Source organism: Sphaerulina musiva (assembly GCF_000320565.1).
Source record: "Sphaerulina musiva SO2202 unplaced genomic scaffold SEPMUscaffold_5, whole genome shotgun sequence".
Classification (NCBI taxonomy): domain Eukaryota; kingdom Fungi; phylum Ascomycota; class Dothideomycetes; order Mycosphaerellales; family Mycosphaerellaceae; genus Sphaerulina; species Sphaerulina musiva.
Genome location: NW_016017387.1, coordinates 1,343,250 through 1,362,289, shown reverse-complemented (window position 1 = coordinate 1,362,289; position 19,040 = coordinate 1,343,250). Strand labels below are relative to the sequence as shown.

General features: G+C 51.0%; 8 protein-coding genes across 8 annotated transcripts; 4 read left to right on the top strand and 4 right to left on the bottom strand.

Moving 5' to 3' along the window:
• The first annotated feature begins 1,218 nt into the window (after positions 1–1,218).
• Positions 1,219–5,023, top strand: SEPMUDRAFT_86125 (uncharacterized protein). Its single transcript, XM_016910403.1, has 4 exons — positions 1,219–1,982; positions 2,078–2,185; positions 2,284–4,421; positions 4,498–5,023. The coding sequence occupies exons 1-3, from the start codon at positions 1,776–1,778 to the stop codon at positions 3,406–3,408; spliced, it is 1,440 nt and encodes a 479-aa protein (XP_016760921.1). The 5' UTR covers positions 1,219–1,775; the 3' UTR covers positions 3,409–4,421; positions 4,498–5,023.
• Positions 2,056–5,023, bottom strand: SEPMUDRAFT_156416 (mitochondrial carrier). Its single transcript, XM_016907671.1, has 2 exons — positions 4,498–5,023; positions 2,056–4,421 (listed from the first exon to the last, which is right to left on the bottom strand). The coding sequence occupies exons 1-2, from the start codon at positions 4,904–4,906 to the stop codon at positions 3,757–3,759; spliced, it is 1,074 nt and encodes a 357-aa protein (XP_016760922.1). The 5' UTR covers positions 4,907–5,023; the 3' UTR covers positions 2,056–3,756.
• A 2,075-nt stretch (positions 5,024–7,098) lies between these two features.
• SEPMUDRAFT_149353 (phosphoglycerate mutase-like protein) lies at positions 7,099–8,371 on the top strand. The gene is made up of 3 exons (XM_016905505.1): positions 7,099–7,472; positions 7,522–7,907; positions 7,982–8,371. The coding sequence occupies exons 1-3, from the start codon at positions 7,320–7,322 to the stop codon at positions 8,196–8,198; spliced, it is 756 nt and encodes a 251-aa protein (XP_016760920.1). The 5' UTR covers positions 7,099–7,319; the 3' UTR covers positions 8,199–8,371.
• A 787-nt stretch (positions 8,372–9,158) lies between these two features.
• On the bottom strand, positions 9,159–10,791 carry SEPMUDRAFT_163845 (uncharacterized protein). The gene is made up of 3 exons (XM_016908086.1): positions 10,084–10,791; positions 9,899–10,026; positions 9,159–9,814 (listed from the first exon to the last, which is right to left on the bottom strand). The coding sequence occupies exons 1-3, from the start codon at positions 10,747–10,749 to the stop codon at positions 9,436–9,438; spliced, it is 1,173 nt and encodes a 390-aa protein (XP_016760919.1). The 5' UTR covers positions 10,750–10,791; the 3' UTR covers positions 9,159–9,435.
• Positions 10,792–12,006: 1,215 nt separating this feature from the next.
• SEPMUDRAFT_149351 (ATP binding protein) lies at positions 12,007–14,771 on the top strand. The gene is made up of 2 exons (XM_016905504.1): positions 12,007–12,232; positions 12,290–14,771. Exons 1-2 carry the CDS (start codon positions 12,107–12,109, stop codon positions 13,049–13,051), a joined length of 888 nt encoding a protein of 295 aa, XP_016760917.1. The 5' UTR covers positions 12,007–12,106; the 3' UTR covers positions 13,052–14,771.
• On the bottom strand, positions 13,455–14,304 carry SEPMUDRAFT_11716 (uncharacterized protein; the record flags this gene model as incomplete). The annotated part of the gene is made up of 2 exons (XM_016901312.1): positions 13,455–13,519; positions 13,569–14,304. Coding segments are annotated over 2 exons (801 nt in total), but the record flags the coding sequence as incomplete, so codon positions are not given.
• A 797-nt stretch (positions 14,772–15,568) lies between the features above and the next one.
• On the bottom strand, positions 15,569–17,451 carry SEPMUDRAFT_133439 (MFS allantoate transporter). The gene is made up of 2 exons (XM_016902565.1): positions 16,921–17,451; positions 15,569–16,846 (listed from the first exon to the last, which is right to left on the bottom strand). Exons 1-2 carry the CDS (start codon positions 17,287–17,289, stop codon positions 15,644–15,646), a joined length of 1,572 nt encoding a protein of 523 aa, XP_016760916.1. The 5' UTR covers positions 17,290–17,451; the 3' UTR covers positions 15,569–15,643.
• A 624-nt stretch (positions 17,452–18,075) lies between these two features.
• Positions 18,076–19,003, top strand: SEPMUDRAFT_66173 (uncharacterized protein; the record flags this gene model as incomplete). The annotated part of the gene is made up of 3 exons (XM_016909745.1): positions 18,076–18,294; positions 18,355–18,457; positions 18,548–19,003. 3 exons carry the CDS (start codon positions 18,076–18,078, stop codon positions 18,913–18,915), a joined length of 690 nt encoding a protein of 229 aa, XP_016760915.1. The 3' UTR covers positions 18,916–19,003.
• Positions 19,004–19,040: the final 37 nt, after the last annotated feature.

Here is a 19,040-nt window from a genome sequence, read left to right as displayed (position 1 = left end):
TCCTTGCATTCAGTGATGATTGATTTCTTGACTAGGCTGATCCCAAAACAGAGAAAGGGAGAGAGGGGAATCATCTGATACGTCACGCCTCATGCCTATTCCAGAGAGAGGGAGAGGGGAGAATCATCTGAGATGTAACGCCTCATGCCTATTCCAGAAAGAGAGAGAGATGGAGAGAGAGAGAGGGAGTGGATGTGTATGTGTGAAACGGCTCGCCACTCGCATCGGGGAATCCTCCCCGGGCGGAGAATTTGTATCGAATTGGTGGAGTTGGGAGTGAAAATTGAATGGGCATGGAATACCTCCTCGGAAAGGGCCACATGGTCTTCCCGGAAAGATCTCTTCATGTCATGCATCAGATGGACAACATCACACTCCATTTTGCACAAAGCGACTGGCTGATAAGGCTAGGAGGTAGAGAAAAGAGAGAAGTGAGGTTTCACCTTGGGGTACATTTCACGTGTCGGCGCGGCGCTTATTCTCAATTCAGTAGACGCAGAGGGCATGGGTTCCCGGTGCCGTGGTGTCGGTTCCCCATGGGCGTCTGCAACTGTCATACGCATCGGCTCCGCTTTGGGGGGATGAGTATCGTCATTATCTACCTTGCCTTATCTGTACTCTTCGTAGACGATGGGAAGGAAAGTACAGGTATGTTTGACTTGCTTGGAGAGTCGAGAGTTTAGGGGAAAAACAGTTTGAAGGGCAAGGTATGTACTGTTTACCTTATTGACAAGCCCGCTTACCAGGAAGGTCAAGTGAATTGCGAACTCCCCTTTTTTTACCCATTCGAGGATTCCAACGCCTATCACAACAATCATGTATGTACATGTACCTAACAGAAGGAGGGGTATACGAGAGAAGTTGTCTTCAATCGGGAAAAGCTGCAGATTACATCTACCATCATCCTTCTACATAACATCTATGTCACACATTTATCCCGCCACTCTGGCTGGGGCGCATACAGTAGAAAATTCGTATCGAAGCCCCACCCCCTCCCCTTCCAAGCCTATGGTATGTACCTGATGTAGCACAAGGGCGCGCCTAGATGCGTGCTGGAGCAGCCGGTCGGCGCTCACACATCATCACACATGGCCGATGCATACCTAACATGTACCTGCATGTCGTGGCGGATCCGGTAGTTATGTGTGTGTGTATGGCCCACTCACATTAGGAGTTAGCTGTGTGGATGAATGCAGTGGAAGGCTTCTTTTTTACCTTCTTCTTCTTCTTCGTCTTGTTCTTCTTGTTCTTCTTCTTCTGTTACAGTACAACTGCCCTGCTCTTGGTCTCTCTCCATTGAGAATTATCGCATACCTACCTACGTACTTGTCTCTTTTTTCACCCCAATCGAGGGAGCTGTCCTGTCCTGTCCTGTCTATCGACTTGACCTGATTTCTTCTAGATCTTCTTTCATCTCGGGACTCTACTCGATTCGATCGTCTCTCCTGGGGTACTTCACTCGAAACTACACCTTTATTTCTCTCTTTTCGTTTTGATTCCCGGATGATCATGTCGGGACACTCCGAGATATAGTAGTATCATGATTGCCAGGCGATCGCGATATCTTCTTTCTCGCTCCCTCTTCTCTGGCTTTCTTGCTACTTGAGGTTGCCCCTCTCCCTCCTCTGCCCGTCTACAAATCATCAACCTTCCGCTGTCGAACCCCTCCCCCAAAAAGAAGGACTTGGACTACGACCTACCTACCTACCTACCTACACATACATACACACACACACTTCCTGGAGCTTTTTTTTTCTTCGACAAAAGAAAAAGCAATGCCAATCACCACAATCGATCCATCCGTGTTCGCCACCTGGCCAACTCCCAACTATATCAATCCAGTAACACGAACATGGATGCCAGGATTTCTTCTCGTCTGGCAAATTGCAGCCACCATCATGGTCGCAGGGAGATTTTACCTACGAGCGAGAAAATTAGCGGGAACGTTTGGTTATGATGATCTTCTCATCTGCTTTGGTTGGGTGAGTTAATCAAACTTTTTAGCGGAATTCTTTTTTGTTGTGTGTGCGAGAGGGGGAGACTTTTCTGTTACTGACGAGTAGATTGTTTTTTGTAGTTGTGCTCTATTGGATTGACGACGGCGACGTGGATTGATACGAAAGATTTCGGTCTGGATAGACATGTTTGGGATATAAAGATTGAATGGGCAGTGGAAGCTGCAAAGGTATGCAACTTCTTCTTCTTCTTCTTCTTCTTCTTCTTCTTCTTCCATTGAAAGAAAATTGATTTCGAAGATGGGGCCACTGATTCAGTCTTTTGCAGGTCGGTTGGATCGCTCAGTTATTCTTCGTGGTGGGAACCGTCTGCACGAAACTCTCGATCCTGCTCTTCCATCGCCGCATGATCAAAGCTACCGTGGACCGTCGATGGCTATGGGCCCTTCGAGCGGCCTTTGCCTTCACCTGCTGCTACGGCATCGGTACGCTGCTCGGATACTTGCTCTCGTGCCGACCCTTGGACGCGCTCTGGCGCGCGTACGACCCGTCATACAGCACAGAGTACACTTGCATGTCGAGCCCTGATCTTGGACTTGTAGCAGGTGTTCTCAGCGTCGTCAGCGATGTCATCGCGGTGCTCTTGCCATGCTTGATGCTCCATCATTACAATCTGGACATTTCACGCAAGCAAAAGATTTTCTTAAACGCCACTTTCTGCTTGGGATTGGTCGCCACGGGCGCCGGCATAGCACGTACAGTGTACATGTGGAAGATCCACTACGTTGCCGACCAGACCTGGACAGGACATACTCTTTTCGCGTGGTCCATCGTCGAGACGGAATTGGCCATCATCTGCGCATGCGCACCTTCCCTTCGTGCCTTTTTCCGGAGATATCTTCTGGACACGATCATGAGAACGTGCAGCAGCGGCGGCGTATCACATTACGCCAATGGTGGTGGTGAAGGTGGTTGTAGTCAAAAGGGCTCTTTCCATAGCATGGACTACGCACCAACGGACATGCACAGGAGAGGCTTTAGCGAGTTGGAACAGCTCGAATCAGGACTTCGTGGAATCCAGTTCCCGCCACTGGTGATGATGAAGGAATCAAATCGCACGTCATGTATCAGTCAGAGCTCGGGGCCGATGCTGTGTGCTTTCAATCAGACGAAAAAACTGCCTCCGTCGCCGAAATGTACGACACCAGACGAATACGAGTCGCATGTCAATAATCGGTTGAGTAGACATGGCACGGCCATTCTGGGGAGACAGTCGAGGACGGAGTCCATACTGATCAGGATGGATCATTGGGTGGATCAGAGTAGTATTTGTGGGCAGAGCCATGACAGAAGTCATAATGCTGATGACGATGATGACGACGACGACGACGACGACGATGATGATGTTGGCAGCCGTAGAGATGTAGAGAAGATGGTAAGAACAGCGAGTTGAAACACCAGTAAACTTGATGTCGTTTTTCCATGATGGTTTTGTATGAACTTCGTCTTGGGATGCTGAACTGCCTGCTTGCCTGCCTTGTAATCTATGAAGCTGTCATTGTTCAATGATGTTTCTGCGCTCGTTGTTCGCTGGACCGCCAACGCAGTCAGCGTGCGAAATGCTCCGATTCACATTTCGTTGCTGATGCAACCAACCCGACGTGTTTCAGGTTGTAATTTTGTAGGCCTCGACTGTGCTACGTGATTCGAGTTTCGAGTTGGCATCCAAAGCCAGAGATTGCCAAATGTGCTTGGCATATCATGTCGAGAAGAGCATCATCGTACATCGTGTGCCACTCGTCTAGAACGCCTTATTCATAGCCGCATGCGCCAATTCCACGCCTAGGAACGTTGCGGCGTTCGCTGGCACAGCTCTGGCCATTGCAGGTCCCACACCCGGGAAGAATGCCTTGAAACCTCCACGCCCATACAGCTCTTTGACGCATGCTGAGATGGACTGTGCCTTGTCCGCAGACTGTAATCTCGACTTGACAGTGTCGACTGGGAATACGGTTGCCCACATGGCCACACCGGCCGCACCACCAGCAGCCATAATCGCCGTCAAACTCATCTGACCTGGCTTTCCCGTATCTGGATCCTTCGGCGTCAACTTCCTCTTCAGGATCTCGTACGTGGCAAAGTATGCTGCACTGCCAGGCCCATCACGCGCAAGTGTCATGACACTGCCGCGGTATACTGATTTGATACCTCCCTCCTTGTATAGTTGTCTCACGACATCTCCGCCACCAGAATACCGAGGCTTCTCCCCAGGTTTCAGCTCTTTTTGGCCTTGAATCTGAAGGATGATTTTGACGCGTTCAAAGGGTGCTGTGATGGCTGTCATGGGAATGGCGGAGAAGAAACCGGCAGCGCAGACTTGTCCGACGCTGTATTGACCATTCTCAACGGTGGAGAAGCGGTCGACGAGTTGTTTGCCTACACCGTATGCCCAAAAGTTCACGGCGACTAGTTTGGGGGAAGAGAATCTAATGTCAGACAGATTGCTAGCACGGCGGGTGCGTGGGCTGTGGGAAGGACTCACACATAGGCGTCACACCCACCAGAGGCGCAGAGACACCTGCGTATAAACCTCGCACTGGGCCTTCCCTCGCAATTGTCTTCCGCACCACGTCCATGGCTCCAGTGTAGACTCCCTTCTCGGCGGTTTGTAACCGCACTTTGACGAGGTCAAAGGGGTGGCCGACCACCACGGCACATACTCCTCCCACTCCTCCTGCTATCAGATCTCGCAAGCTCTGATATGCGCGTTTCCCCGTCTCCTCTGTCATCTCCTTGAGCTCTGTGCTTGACGTGGGCACCGCTTGTTTGGCATCTTGGAGCGCCTTTCCTGCGCTACCTTTGATCTCGTCTGCACTAGGCACCTGTTGCCTCAGAGCTGCTGCCTTGTCCTTTGCAAACTCCTTGAGGTTGTCTGCTGGAGAAGATGTCATGCTGGGCTACGCCCGCGGGTCCGCTAGGGTATCGTGTATTCGTGTTCTCGCTGGGGAATTGGAGTGGCCAAGAGGGACCTAGTTTGACAGGACGACAGCAGCGGGATGAGAATTCACTTGTCTCCTTTGCACAGAGACAAGAAGGAAGGAATACTGCTGAATGAGGTTTTCGGCGTGGGAAAACTATCCAGCTATAGCCAGCCAGCATCCGGAGCTTGCTTCTGCAGCCGAGGTTCGCAATTCTCCCATCCAGCCATCCGAGCGTCGACCGAGAGCCGTACGTCCCATAACTATCCGGTCGGTCACTGGCTCTTGTCAACTCGAACAGTCCATCAGGTCTCCAAATAAATGATTACTTCACATGGTCAACGAAGGCTAAGACGTCACGACTCCTATACCCCCCCCATTAACAACAAAAACTACTGCCACAACGACCAATTTCGTACAGTGTACTCCGTCTTACTCTTCACATGCGTTTTTCTTGGCATCATTTGCCGACTAAGCTTTGCGTCCCGGACCGGATACGGCACGCATGTGACGATAGCTAGCTTCGAAAATTGCTGACAACACGTGTACAGTGGCCGAAATGTTCGACACTTCTTCCATGCATCGTTGAGTGGGGGGTCAAGGGGAAGAGTATCGTGCCTCATTCAGCGAAGAAGCTACTGAGGAGAACTTTTGGCCAGGTCAGTGAAAACTTCTTTACACTGACGAATATGCATCTCGCACTCCTTCTTACACCTACATGTAGCAACTGCTTGGTAGTCACAGATGTGCTTCTTGATCAAAGAACTCCGCAAGCAGTCGATGCGAATAGATCCCGCCTGATAGCGCTGACTGTTGTACACACGGATTGTCGTCAAGCAGTTGACAATCATTAGGATGTAGCTCACGAGCATATTGGCTGAGCATCTGCTGGGCTCACGGGCGACATGGCAAGGTGTGTTTAGCTGGATCGTGACCCGTAACGAGAGGCTTTCGCGTTCGCCTCAGTGGCTGCCACTTGCAAGAGCGTGGCAGAAATGCTGAGTTGCCACAACAACGTGGCAATGTCTCCTGGAAGGCCTGGCATACCCTGGAAGGCGTGGCGTATCTTAGGAGGCGTAGGGATCCAGGTGGCGAAAGGAGGTTCCTGCAGACCAAACGGAGAGAGGAGGAGCTGAAATCGACGATGGACGTACCTCCTAGCTGGTCTGTCTACAGCGTAACGGCACGCCGCTGCAGCCTTTTCTAGGACAGATCATTCTCGGACTCTGCGATCACCGCACGAGACTCATTGTACATGCTTGGATACCATTACGGGGCTGATTCTTGGAAGTAGATAGTGAAATTGGCTCGCGAGATAGTCCTCGCAGGCACCGCGTCGTCGAGCTTGTCTAGGTCTGACTTCCTAGCAATTTTAGTTGTCATAACTGCCATCAACGGCTCTAGTGGTCTTTTGGGTGGCGGAACTTCTTGTAGTGGCGCGGGTGGCATAGGTTCTGCCATCGTAGTCGTAGTAGGGGGTGGAAGTGGTTGGGTACCTATACCTATAGTTTCAAGTTGTAGGGGGTAGGAAGGAGAAGTAAAGTGAGATAGTGTCTACAGCGCCTACCTTATACTCGTGTTTGTTACCTTAGGCACCTCATATGCTTACATGTACCTAGGTTATGCGTCCTTATGCACAAGGTAACGACACGCAGCGTACAAGATGGAGCCTAGAATGGAACATTACCTACCTGACCTATACTAGTTCTGTGCCAATTCTTCTGTGTCGAGGAGGCTATTTGTGCAGAGAGCCCCCAGGGAAGAATCTGTAGTAATGAAAGGAGGCACATCAACGGCCTCACGAGATGACTTTGTTGTCTAAGGTACCTTAAGGTACGGAGGTGATATGGATATCGGTAGAGAAGTACCCAGTGAGTTACAGCCAATGACAAGATGCCCACGCTAGTTCATGACCGTCTTGGCATGAGAGTGACGAGAAGAACCAGAAGAATCCGCGTGCTTCCACATCAGAACTACCTGTACCTCCAGACTACCTCCACCTCCCTACTTCCCTCCCTCTTCTTCCTCAGAGATCGCCCTCATCGTCTTCCTCGAGAAGAGGCCGGATGGCTCAATCCGTAGTCACGGCTGCAGCTCAAATCACGCTCTAGGCCTGCCGCCACTCAACACTACCTACCTACTATTCATGCTTTCTTGCGCCCTAACTTAGCCGTCGCAAGCACGATGACGAAGCCAGAGTCAAAGACTACGGTACCTAAGCCCACAAGATGGCGGTAAATGTGGTTATACCAGCTCTCCCTTGCCTGTCCGCTGCACTTTCCGAGCCTCCAAATCGCTATTAATCCTTCTTCTCCTCGGCAAGCTGCACCAGTGTCACCATCCTAACATTATCATTATCACTATTATTTATTCTTTCACATTCCACATGTCTCCCATCCTACATGTTATGCGCCATGGGCAAGGCTATCATTCATCTGCCGTCACCAAAGACGGCCACTTGCTGCGAGATCCCTTCCTCACCGAGAAAGGCAAGCAGCAATGCCGGGATAGATGCAAAGCTTTTACCAGACACGGACACGTACGTCACCTTGAACCTGGCCACAACAGCACCATCTAATCAAACCCAGATTGAGCTTCTGGTCGCCTCACCGATGCGAAGGGCAATTCAGACGTGCCAATTGTCTTTTCAGCCCGCTGTAGAACGTGGTCTTGTCATAGTCTGCCTTCCCCACGCGGAAGAAGTATCCGATGCTCCAGCAGACACGGGAAGTCCTGTCAACGTCCTCCAAGCCGAGTTCGGCTCCGCCGTCAATTTTGACCACCTTGAAGAAGGCTGGTTCAAACATGACGGGGAGTTTGCTATCGATCCCAAAGCTGTGAAAGCTCGGGCCACGAAGCTTCGACAATGGCTCAAAGCAAGGCCAGAGAAGGAGATTGCCATGGTCAGCCATGGATTCTTTAATCACTATCTGTGCGAAGAGGTCGACGACGATGGCCAGCAGACGACGCCTTGGTATGGCGGCCCTCGCAAGAAACGCGCATAGCGAGGCAGACAGAGAGAAGGAAGTACTAACAAGCCATTTGCAGGTGGAACGAAGCTGAACTCCGCACCTATACATTTTCCGACGACGAAAATGACAACATCGCCAAGATCTACGAGACTCCGGAGTCATTGACTGCACGTGGAGCATCAGCCGGAAACGAAAGACCAATGTCTCCCAAAGTTAACATCCCTTCCACACGAGGCAGCAATCCCGATGAGCATTACATCAAGCCCGACGATTCAGCAACAGCATCCAGATGAGAACAAACGAAGAGACAATACCGAGATATCCCCGCCAAAGCGAAAAAAGAAAGAAAAAAAAGATGAAATTGGCCCAAGCCTATCAGCCTAGATGGGATAGCAGCCCAATGCCTGCCTACAATAGATTCCCGAGAGAAAAAAAGTCGGTAGATTAGACTGTAAATAAGCAAACGAACAGACACCCACTCCGGCCCAAAAACCGCATCCCATCTCGATCTCAACTGACTAATGATATGACATATATCTCTCTTATGAACAGAATAGAATAGTGACAATAGTCCAACAGAGTGAAATTACCGTTCGCTATCATATAGCTTTATCTTTTTCACTCACCGCTGTTGACATATACCAGCCTACTAGCCCGCTAGCTAAGGTAGCCAACATGTATAAGGTACGCATATTTCCCCGGAAACCTTCTTCATCTCCTTCTTCATCCTTTCAACATAAGGTACATGTACATGCATATATGTGCATACCTTATATACGTTATGCAAGCTCAATTATCATATATCCCTCTTATGCATTATTGATTATAATAATCGGAAGATAGATATCGCTCTAAGCGAACCGTATCCGTGTGTAGGTATAGGTAGTAAGTACCTCAGATATATAGGTACCTACCTTATATATATTCAAGTCTTAATAGAAAGAAAGCGTTGAGTAATGCCGTCTTAAGGTATGGATGGGCTGTACAATATATATGTGATTCTTTTTATAGGCCTTCAATGTGCGTGCGTGCGTGGGGTGGATGGAGTGCGTTGGGTAGGTTCGGCACGAACAAAACTCTGCCGTTTCATGCACAACATATACCTTACCACATTACCGTTTCTTGACAGGTGACTGGGCAGAACCGAGGAGAAAAAAAAACATCCGTCATCTCGCTCTTCCAATAACATAATGCGAGGCACCTATACAAGGACGGGGATCATGATGGTGACGATATCTGCACGCACAGCAATATTAATTCTATATAGGAGGTAGCTATGCACATATTATGCAACCTATAGCAGGATGCGCCTGTACGCGGGCACGCGGCCATTATCACTCACTTCCCTTGCTTGCAATACTATGTCGGTGAGCCTCACTGCACGCCGCAACAATGTGACCCCGCCGAGGCTACTGCCATACTGCCTGCGTATCGCTGCGTAACATGGGGCGATACGAAAACAAAAGGAACGCTCCAATCAGAATATGCTCCGTTGCTAGCGAAGCCCAATCTCGATTGCGAGTCATGCACTCAAACATCGAACTTCTTCGTCTTCCTCGTACAGTTGACGAGCAGAGAACTCCTGACACTGTCTTCTTGCTTGGAACCGCGTGGATATTTGCTTCCCGGAGGCCAGTCCACGAAGGTGACAGTATCAGCCTTCAGACGCTTCATGTAGTCCAGGAATCGATCGTCGGTGCGATCTACTCGACGGCGGCCATGGAAATGCAGTTCCAAGGTCTGCAGCTGCGCATGATCGCCCAGATGTCGAAGCACCGAAATCAGGTCTGCGTCATGGACGAAACGGCGCTCTTCATTCGTCTTCATCGAAGGATTCAAGCAGGGCACCGCATCCTCCAGCATGAAGCTCACTTTTCGGATGAGTGCCGTGTTCGTAGGACCAATAGCCCTGCATTACGATTAGCATCATTTCTCTTTCTTTCGTTCACCGAGGGCCGCCATATCGAAATCTCCGAAGACCAATGCAACTCACTTCATGAACTTCCGCACATTCAGATATCCCAACTCACGCCACTCGTGCTCCCAGAACGAACCATAACGCTGCGTACGGCGCTCTATGGCAAATGCATTTTCGGCGTAAAGGATGCTTCTGCCTTCCTCCTGCAGATCATGAGATTAGCATTGCCATGTCTGCTCTATACAGTGAGTGAAACGTACATAGACTTGACGACAAGTACGCAGTAGAGCTGCAGTTCGACTCAGGTTGTCGGGCAGGGCAAAGTTGATGGTCGGCCTCTCCGTGACGAAGGCTAGGCGATAAATGTCGTTCCTCAGTTCAGCCGGTAGATCCAGGAAACCGGCGAGTTTCTTCTTCTTCGGTACAGATCGTGCATTGAGCCGGGCGAGTGTTGTCTGTGTGAGCTTGTCGGGCTTTGATGGCACGCATGGAGTTGCGGCGAAAGTCTTTGGATCAAGATTCAGTGTGATCGGACCTCGATGTCCTGGCGGAATGTTGATTGTAAGGTGGACGGTGAGACCTGTCGGGCTGGGAGCCTCTTCAGCATCTGAATGTGATGAGTCGGACATGCCAACTGCTTCATCGTCAGATGGTAGTGACCGTCCGACTGGCGAGGGCGATCGTCGCCGCTTCTTCAATGGAGCCACGGGTATCACATCATCGATGACTTCGGCTTCAGAGTCACTCTCGTCGTCGCTGATTGCTATGGCAGAGTCTTCAAATGGTGATTTGCGTTGCTGCGTGCGGCACTTGCGGACTGCTCTGCCTTTGGCATTGCCGTCAATGGCGAAGATTGGCGGGCCGAGCTCAGAGCGTGGAGGATTGTTGTCGTTATTACGCTTCTGTCTTTTGGTGGTTCGAGGCATTGTGGCCGGCCGGATCTGTAGCGGTCCGAGTCTGGTGCCGTGTGGTAGTGGTAGTGGTGGTGGTGCAGAAAGTTGAAGTTGTGCGAAGATGGAAGCGAGTACTAGATAGAAGAGGTAGGTGGGTACCTGTTAAGAACAAAACTGGCAACGACGATTCGATTGCAATGGAGGCAGGAACGCACGGGCTCTGCTCTGGCCGAAGTGAGAAGGAGTGCACGGGCAGTAGAAGTCGCTGTTATCGTAGATGCAGGCGATATGACCGGGAAGGCACTGGGGTGCGCACGTCGAAGGCGCACGACGACCGGGTTGGTCTGGAAGGTTGTTGTCGTGGAAAAAAATCAGTGTCGGCAAAGCTAAGAGAGGCTCGGCATCCACAGCAGACAGCACCTTAGTCAGTAGTCAGAGTCGTCATGAGGTCTCTCGGCGGGCGCGCGCCTGTCATCGACTCGTTGGGGTCGGGGAGTGAATGATTCGATGGAGACATCGCCAAGTCGCGAAATACCAGAGTCGGTCCGGCATCCAGGTCGTCATACAGTGGAGGGTACGGAGAGTACTAGGTACGGTAGTAACAACACGAGCGCAGGGCCACATGTGACGATGGCAGTACCAGAACGTACCTCACGTACCTGTCCCGGAGTGGTGTGGCGTGGCGTGGCGTGGCCTATAAGTCACTAAGGTAGTAGATAGACGCCTCCATAGTCCATAGCATCTCGTCGCTATGGACCAGTATCCACCTGTGGTAGGCCTAGGAGATAGGAGGGTATGGTAGTATGTCCACGCGCGGAGGATTAGACCGACTACATATGACCTGTCAGGCACAGCTGACTCTCGCGTAGGCTGCGCAACCATCTTCGCGTCGGGTACAACTCCTCTGCGTGGTAGGAGGTACTTGTAGACACAGACACCGCACCATGATACCTAAGGTACCATCCATCTGGACACCACGCAGTCTGTCGGTCAGCCAGTCCTCGACTCCTCGTCGCCGCACAAACGGTCGTCCTGGAGCGCTGCCCAACAACGACGACGTTGACGATGTTGAGTCGTTGACGACGTCGAGGACGGCGACGATCGAGATATCGCTTCTGGTGTCCGCCGGTGCGCAGGGATTCAAGTGTGAGTTTCATCTCATCTGGTCCCGTCAAGACAAGTCTGTGAGTCTGCAAGGATTCTAATCTAATCAGAACGGCTGCCGGCGCCTGCCGAAGTCTGGCCCCACCTGTCGCCTCGGTAGAACTATGTCCTCCTAGGGTACCTGTATTCTCGTACCTTGGCCGCATCAAATCTTCTTCTTGCAGGTACAACGCAAGGTTCCTCTTATTACGCCCACCCACCACCGCTCTCACTGTAGACGGCGACCATGGGCTCCAAATATGGCACCATAGTCATGGGCCCGGCGGGCGCGGGCAAGACGACCTTCTGCGCCGCCATGATCCAATACCTCAAGAACAACCGCCGCTCGTGCTTCTACATCAACCTGGATCCGGTGTGTATCGGATTACGAGGGCACAGGTAGGTCGCGCATGGCTGATGGGGAGTGCAGGCCGCCGATGACTTCGCCTACGAACCGGATGTCGACATCAAGGACCTGATCACGCTCGAAGATGTCATGGAAGAGCTGCACCTGGGCCCCAATGGTGGCTTGATCTACTGCTTCGAGTTCCTCCTTGACAACCTCGAATTCATCACCGACCCGCTCCAAGACGTGGGCGAAGAGTCACTGATCATCATTGATATGCCGGGACAGATCGAGCTGTATACCCACGTGCCCATCGTGCCGAAGCTGATCAAAGAGCTGCGAGGTGGCAGCTTGAATGTCAGCATGTGCGCTGCCTATTTACTCGAAAGCTCCTTTATCGTCGATCGCGCCAAGTTCTTCTCCGGCACCTTGAGCGCTATGAGTGCGATGATCATGATGGAGTTGCCGCACGTCAACATTCTCAGTAAAATGGACCAGATCAAGGGTCAAGTCGCGAGAAAAGAGCTCAAGCGATTCATCGATCCAGACACGAGCCTGTTACAGGATGCGCCCGAGAGCGGCTTGGTGTATGAATTCAAAGAGGGTGTAGACAACGGTGATCCCGAGGATGTGAGTGTCATGGCAAAGGACTCCTTTGCCAGGCTGAACCGAGCCGTCGGGCAACTCATCGACGACTTCAGCCTGGTGTCTTTTCTCAAGCTTGACGCGCAAGACGAAGATAGCGTGGGCGCTGTTCTGAGCTACATCGACGACGCTATCCAGTTCCACGAGGCCCAAGAGCCACGCGAACCAAACGACGAACTGAACGATGCCGATATGGGCTGAAGCCAATGTGCCTGAGACCACACTGTGCAGTAGTGCGCTCATCACATGCGGAGACTCCACAAGCGCAATGATGGACTGCTCCAGGACAGGAGTGACTCGCATTACTAACACTATGGATAGTGCCCATACAATCACGTATGGCCTATCCCGCTCTTGTTGGATCTTCGACAGATTGAGCTGTTGCGAGGCTTATGCGCCACCCAGGGTGCAACACAGCGTCCTCACTGGCTGTCAAAGAACGTGTCTGGGACGGGAATGTGGGTTCTGCGCCTCACTATGAAAGTTTGATGCGAGAGTCTACGAACATGGAATTGATCATGGCTTTTCCCATCAAGAATAAATCGAGTAACCACACTGTTACCAGGAGGAGGATCATGGCGACAGAAACCCAAAGGATAGCGTTGCTCTCCAACTCTTGCCCAAGGTATATCGTACTGATCGTGAAGCCCACGTTTGGGAAGACAACAGCTACGGCAATGTCAGCTTTAGCATTGTGCATCTCATGAGGTCAACTCACTCCATGCAGAGTTGTGCCAACTCAAACCCAGCTTCCATCTCCCGTCCTCCTTCCTGAACACCGTGGCCATTGTGATCATGAAAGCTAGCAGGAAGACGAAGAAGGTGAATAACCAGAGAAACACCCCCACCCAAGTTGCCAAGATCAGAACTACTTCGCCTGCAGTCGGATGCGTAGCAAAGTACCCATAACCCATTGGCGCAGCTCTCGCAATGCTAATGAGAGCCACGATGGTAAAGCTCGAAGTCCCCACCATGATGAAAAGTCCCGTCCTCAGATTCACCATGGGCCAACCATTCTCCAACAAATTCCCAATGGTAAAGGTCAGGAAAATCACACACATGATCCACCCCAAGCCTTGATATGCCACTCCCGCGACCATGATGGGCAATCTCTGATCCGGAGGTTGATCACCCGCAATATCCCCCGCCACCGTGCCCGTGAGCATGGCATTCAAAATCAGAATAAACGCCGCCGCCGGAAACTCGACCGCTTTGACCGGCACCCATCGCGCAATCACCACCATGTGCACAGAAGCACTGAGCAGCGACACAGCCGCATACATCCAAAACAACACACGCACCGTCACCAGCATCCACGCACCCGTGTGCGGCACGGCAAATTTCTGCATATTCAAAATCATCGTCGCCAGCGTCAACCAGAAAGATCCGAAAAAGAAACATTCGGGCCGTGTGGTGAAACTGCGTCGGATGCTGGCCGGGTCGCGAGTCCACCGGATGAGGAGGAAAGTGCAGAATAGAAGAAAGAGGAAGATGTTGAAGAGGAAAATTATGGTTCCGAGAGTGAGAATTCCTGAGAATGGTTTGGGACAGGCGGAGAGGGTGGTGGCGATTCCACCGGTGGATTGCGTACATGTGAACCAGGACCAGTTGAAGTTTGCGGTTATCCAGTCGAGGAGGGGAAGGCGATGTTTTTGGTTTTGTTGTTGTCGTTGTGAAGAGGAGGACGGGGAGGTGTCTTTGTTATTGGCAACTGTGGCGGTGATGCCATTGCTGTTGTTGTTGTGGTCGTTGCGTTCGTTGTTGATAATGATATTCTCATTAGAAGACGACAACGAAGGTGGATTTGAACTTGTTGTATTCTGATCATTCCTACTATCATGTGAGGATTCTCCTTCGACAGCTTGTCTCTCCAGGTCCTTATCGTATTGGATTGAACCCTGGTCATGGTCGGACATTGTCCGTCCCTTCCTCCCTCCCTCCCGAGGTCAGAATCTTGTTGTTATGTAGTCGCGTACCTCTTCCTACTTGGTGCACTACGTAGGCAGTTTGAGATGACCTTTAGGTCCCGTCCCCGTCTTACTTCGGCTTGTTACCAGTAATTTTCTTAGCTTGCCTCCAGTCTTCACCGCCTGCGATGATGCGATATCATAAGAAGCAGGAGGGAACGGAATGGAAAGCTTCAACAACAACAACACCACCAACAAGAAGAAGATGAAAGAAGAAACAAGAAGAAGAAGAAACAAGAAGACGGGAAACAAACAAGACTTTTCGCTTAATCGCCATGCGGCAGCGGCATTGCGCCCAAAAACTTTCACTTTCGGCTAAATGCTTGAACTCCCTCCCAGCTCCCGCACACACGCAGGTCATTCCATTTGTTTTCTACGTTTCACGTCATCATCTGATTTACCTTATTCTTTCACGGCAAAAGTTTTCCGTCCACTGGAGAGTTTCAATGGACAAATGTTTGTGTCCGGCTTGCTACAATGTAGTCTAGACAAAAACTCCCAAAGGACTAGGAGGTAAGTTGCCTACCTAGCTAGGAGGTAGTTGCCGCTGATCCGGGAATATGTTTCCGAAATGGTTATATACCTACATGTACAGTACAAACAAGCAGAGTGCTGCTCCTCGGGCATCTGGTTGTGATTGTAGAAAGTCGGGTTTGCTGCACCTACCTCACCTCTCTAGCAGCCCGGCTACTTTGGAGGGATTTCTGTCAAGCCGTGACGACGCACAAAGGTTCATTCGTTCGTTCATAAAGAGCAAGACGAGGAAGAAAAAACATTTCATTATAGAACAGTTCACTTTCTCCAGCCTCTGTATAAAAACCCACTCTCATAGCACATAGTTAAACTCAGGATTCTCACGATCAGTAAGATCCAACCACTCCTGATTCTCCAACTTTTCGTATCCCGGCCGTGCGCGAATTGCAGCTTTCTTGGAGTTCTGGACTCGGCTCCACCAGTAGAGGAAAGCCATGATGAGCAAACATACACAATAGCAAACCAAAATGGTCACCTCTGCCGAGACGTAACGTGGCGCATCCGACGGGCGGAAAGTTTGAGGTCCGATGATGTTGCCCACACAGTACGCAATGAGGTACATGGCCGCCGTGGTCGTCTTTTTCGTATATCCAGCGACATTCGAAGAGATTAGTGAAAGGAAACATACAAATGGAGTTGGGCTCGCTTGGGTCAAGTAGTATCCTGCTAGTCGACCCTTGTTGTAGCCTTCGAGTGGGAGGCCAACAATTAATGCCATTCCGAGAATGGCCAGTATCATTCCTCCGGAGGAAGTGAGAATTCTGCTGCCGAGTCTGTCGCCCAACCAACCTGTGACGATAAGAGCTACGACTTCGACTGCACCACCAGGAGTGCCGTAGAGCAGCGATTGCTGTTTCGTGTAGCCAAACGATGTAATCAGTTGGCTGAAGAAGTTGGTGATGCCGCCATTCGGAATGTCTGCAACAAGTGCGTATAGCACGAAGCCCCACACCATTGGGTCGGTCAAGGCTTCCCAAAATTGATACATCTTGAAATGTTTGTTGCCCACTCCTTGCTGATTGACTCGAATCCGTTCCAAGGCCAGCACCCGGTCTCCTTTGCTCAGCCATCGAGCATTCAACTGGTTGTCCGGTACTGTGAATAAGAATACGACTCCGACAGCTGAAGTCACCAGTCCTGTTGCGAGGAACAAGATCTGCCAGCCTGCCAAACTCGCCGGATGGTTGGCGGTTCCGACTGCAATGCCGTAGGCTACGAGCCCTCCTACTATCTGTGCAACACCATTGAAGGAGAACCATATACCCGTCCTGAGGCCTTGCTCAGCTTTTGTATACCATTGACTTGTCAAGAGTGCGAAGCCAGGAGTGACAGCAGCTTCAGTCACGCCCAAGAAGAATCGAATTGCCACGGCTCCTGAGAAGTCCTTGGCGGCAGCAAAGCAAGCGAGAACAAGACCCCAGAGGATGATGCATGTCGCCGAGTACTTTCCGAGGGGGAGGCGTTGTAACAGTCGGTTAGTAGGGTATTCCCAAGCCTTTCTCAAGTTAGCACGGGTCTTCTCTAGCATATTTTGGCCTTTATGAGAAGCCAATCGTCGTTTGTGCTTACCAAGTATCCGAAATAGAACATGCTACCTAGCCACTGGTAGTTGTCTCCAACGAGGTTGATGTCCGTTTGTAGCCCCATAATCGAGGCGTAGGATAAAGTGGTCTTGTCGAGGAATTGGAGACCGTAGATGGTACACATGATAGGCATGAGATTCCAATCGATGAGCCTGCATAACCGCTTGTTCGTGGCTTCGTCAATGTGAATGACTTGACCAGCATGGCCCTCAAAGGCCTTCATGGCTTCATCTGCGTCGTGAGCATGCTTGAGGATGGTTTCTGGTACCGAGCCAGACCGAATGGCGTCTGCAAGAGCAGGCGCCTTCTTTTCGAGGTCGCCATCGACCTCGTAGCTTGGCGAATTGGTAGTCATGATTTTCCAGGGCTCCGTCCACCAGTGTTTTGAGGCTGGTAGGTGTGTAAAGGAGAGCAGAGTAATAATAATGAGTGAAGTATGAGAGCAAAAAAGGGTCACCTACGGTACATTCTCGCCCCCGTCCATCTATTGTATACCTTACTGTACCCCGTAGATGATAAGATCAGGCACAATGATGCATGTAGTGCGACTACTGTTAGTAATGGCGTGTGTTTCTTTTGGCAGCGTGGCGAGCACATGGGAGAACGGGAGGGCGGGATGGCGGGTGTGGTTGCGATAGGCAGAGATTCGGGTCTCCTTGGCCGTCTCTGGAAGGTTGCTCACGATAGGAGGTAGAGCCTTGGAGGTAGCAGTGGAGGAGTGGAGGGGTCGGGCAAGCCTGCACATGATTATATTACATATGTATGGTGACAGGTGGAGTTGCATCATGATCGCCTTGGTGAAGCTTCGCTGACACTTAATTCCTCCCGTCTTGGCAAACTGAATTGATGCCAAGTGATGGGTATAGTGTATGTACATTGGGTGCTATTTGCCCGGATGGTGTTCGGTATATTTGTTATTGTTGTTGCTCCAATCGTGTTGTACCTTAGGAGGTAAGATGGGAGTGCTGTGTACTCACTCGGTGGTGGTACCTACCAGGTAGAAATATATGATGCCAAGCTTGTGCTCCGGGAGGCTACAAGAGGCACGAGACAGAATAGACCCTGGATCTGTTTATCGTGACACGTCCACCCGGTGAAGCTGCGACGCGCGATGCCATAACACTCAGTACAAGAATTCAACATGGCCAACATCTTCGAATCGAACGCGCCTCAAGACGGTGTCCGAGCGACCGAGTCTGCACATCGAAAGATTGAACTGCAGAGCCCAGCAGATCTGACATATCTGATTGCCAATGTCACAAAAGCCGCGCGAGAGAAGCTCGATCAACATCTTCCGCCCGATGCGGTGCCCGAAGGAGAAGATGCCATGAGGAAGAGAGTGGAACAGTTGGTCGACGATGTACAGCCACCTCGTCTCTATGTATACGTGTACTCACAAAGCTGATCGAGGGGACGGCAGTACATTCATTCCACCTTCAATGCAGCCAAAGACAACATCACAATCAACGGCATGGACACGCGAGAGATTGAAGAAGAGCTAGCAAAGGCGCAAGAAGGAGAAGGTATAGAACCATCACGCTCTCATTGTGCACCAGATATAGATGCAGAATCCCAAACACAGTACTGTTGGCAATGGCTGACAGGTCCCCCAGAACTTGAACCCTTTGACACGAAACTGGCGCAGAAGATTCAAGCTCTTTCGGCCCAGATTGAGTATCAGACACTGCAATTGGCAAATTTGAGGCGGAAGGCGCCCAGAGATACAGCGGAACAGTTCAAGACTGCATTCGAGAGGCAGGCGGTGGAGTACGAGAAGAGGTTGGAGAATGAGAGACTGGCGAGGATGAAGGCTGCGCAGGAGATGAACGTGGGAGTGGGTGAGGTGAAGAGGGTAGAAGAGATGCAGGGCACGTGGCAGAGGGGCAATGAAGATCTAAAGAGACTGAATGAAGGGATGAGTGGTACTGTTGGGAAGCTAGAGAAGGCACAAAGAGCTGTGGAAGTCGTTGGAGAGAAATAGTGGGGATGGGATGATACACGTTTGGACGAGATATGATACCCAGGATACCGGCGTTTATTGCTTGACATTCTCTGATGTCTATTGCGAGTGTAGGCACAGGGGGGGGGGGGGGGGGGGGGGGGGAG

Coding starts and splice junctions, on each gene's coding strand:
- SEPMUDRAFT_156416 (XM_016907671.1), bottom strand. CDS start 4,906: ATGACATCTTCTCCAGCAGACAACCTCAAGGAGTTTGCAAAGGACAAG. Junction 4,422..4,497: donor GGTGGGTGTGACGCCTATGT/GTGAGTCCTTCC, acceptor CCCCCAAACTAG/TCGCCGTGAACTTTTGGGCA.
- SEPMUDRAFT_149351 (XM_016905504.1), top strand. CDS start 12,107: ATGGGCTCCAAATATGGCACCATAGTCATGGGCCCGGCGGGCGCGGGC. Junction 12,233..12,289: donor TCTACATCAACCTGGATCCG/GTGTGTATCGGA, acceptor TGGGGAGTGCAG/GCCGCCGATGACTTCGCCTA.
- SEPMUDRAFT_133439 (XM_016902565.1), bottom strand. CDS start 17,289: ATGACTACCAATTCGCCAAGCTACGAGGTCGATGGCGACCTCGAAAAG. Junction 16,847..16,920: donor TGTTCTATTTCGGATACTTG/GTAAGCACAAAC, acceptor AACTTGAGAAAG/GCTTGGGAATACCCTACTAA.
- SEPMUDRAFT_163845 (XM_016908086.1), bottom strand. CDS start 10,749: ATGCCTCGAACCACCAAAAGACAGAAGCGTAATAACGACAACAATCCT. Junction 10,027..10,083: donor GTACTTGTCGTCAAGTCTAT/GTACGTTTCACT, acceptor CATGATCTGCAG/GAGGAAGGCAGAAGCATCCT. Junction 9,815..9,898: donor AATGTGCGGAAGTTCATGAA/GTGAGTTGCATT, acceptor ATCGTAATGCAG/GGCTATTGGTCCTACGAACA.
- SEPMUDRAFT_86125 (XM_016910403.1), top strand. CDS start 1,776: ATGCCAATCACCACAATCGATCCATCCGTGTTCGCCACCTGGCCAACT. Junction 1,983..2,077: donor TTCTCATCTGCTTTGGTTGG/GTGAGTTAATCA, acceptor TGTTTTTTGTAG/TTGTGCTCTATTGGATTGAC. Junction 2,186..2,283: donor GGGCAGTGGAAGCTGCAAAG/GTATGCAACTTC, acceptor AGTCTTTTGCAG/GTCGGTTGGATCGCTCAGTT.
- SEPMUDRAFT_149353 (XM_016905505.1), top strand. CDS start 7,320: ATGTCTCCCATCCTACATGTTATGCGCCATGGGCAAGGCTATCATTCA. Junction 7,473..7,521: donor CTTTTACCAGACACGGACAC/GTACGTCACCTT, acceptor AATCAAACCCAG/ATTGAGCTTCTGGTCGCCTC. Junction 7,908..7,981: donor GGCCAGCAGACGACGCCTTG/GTATGGCGGCCC, acceptor AGCCATTTGCAG/GTGGAACGAAGCTGAACTCC.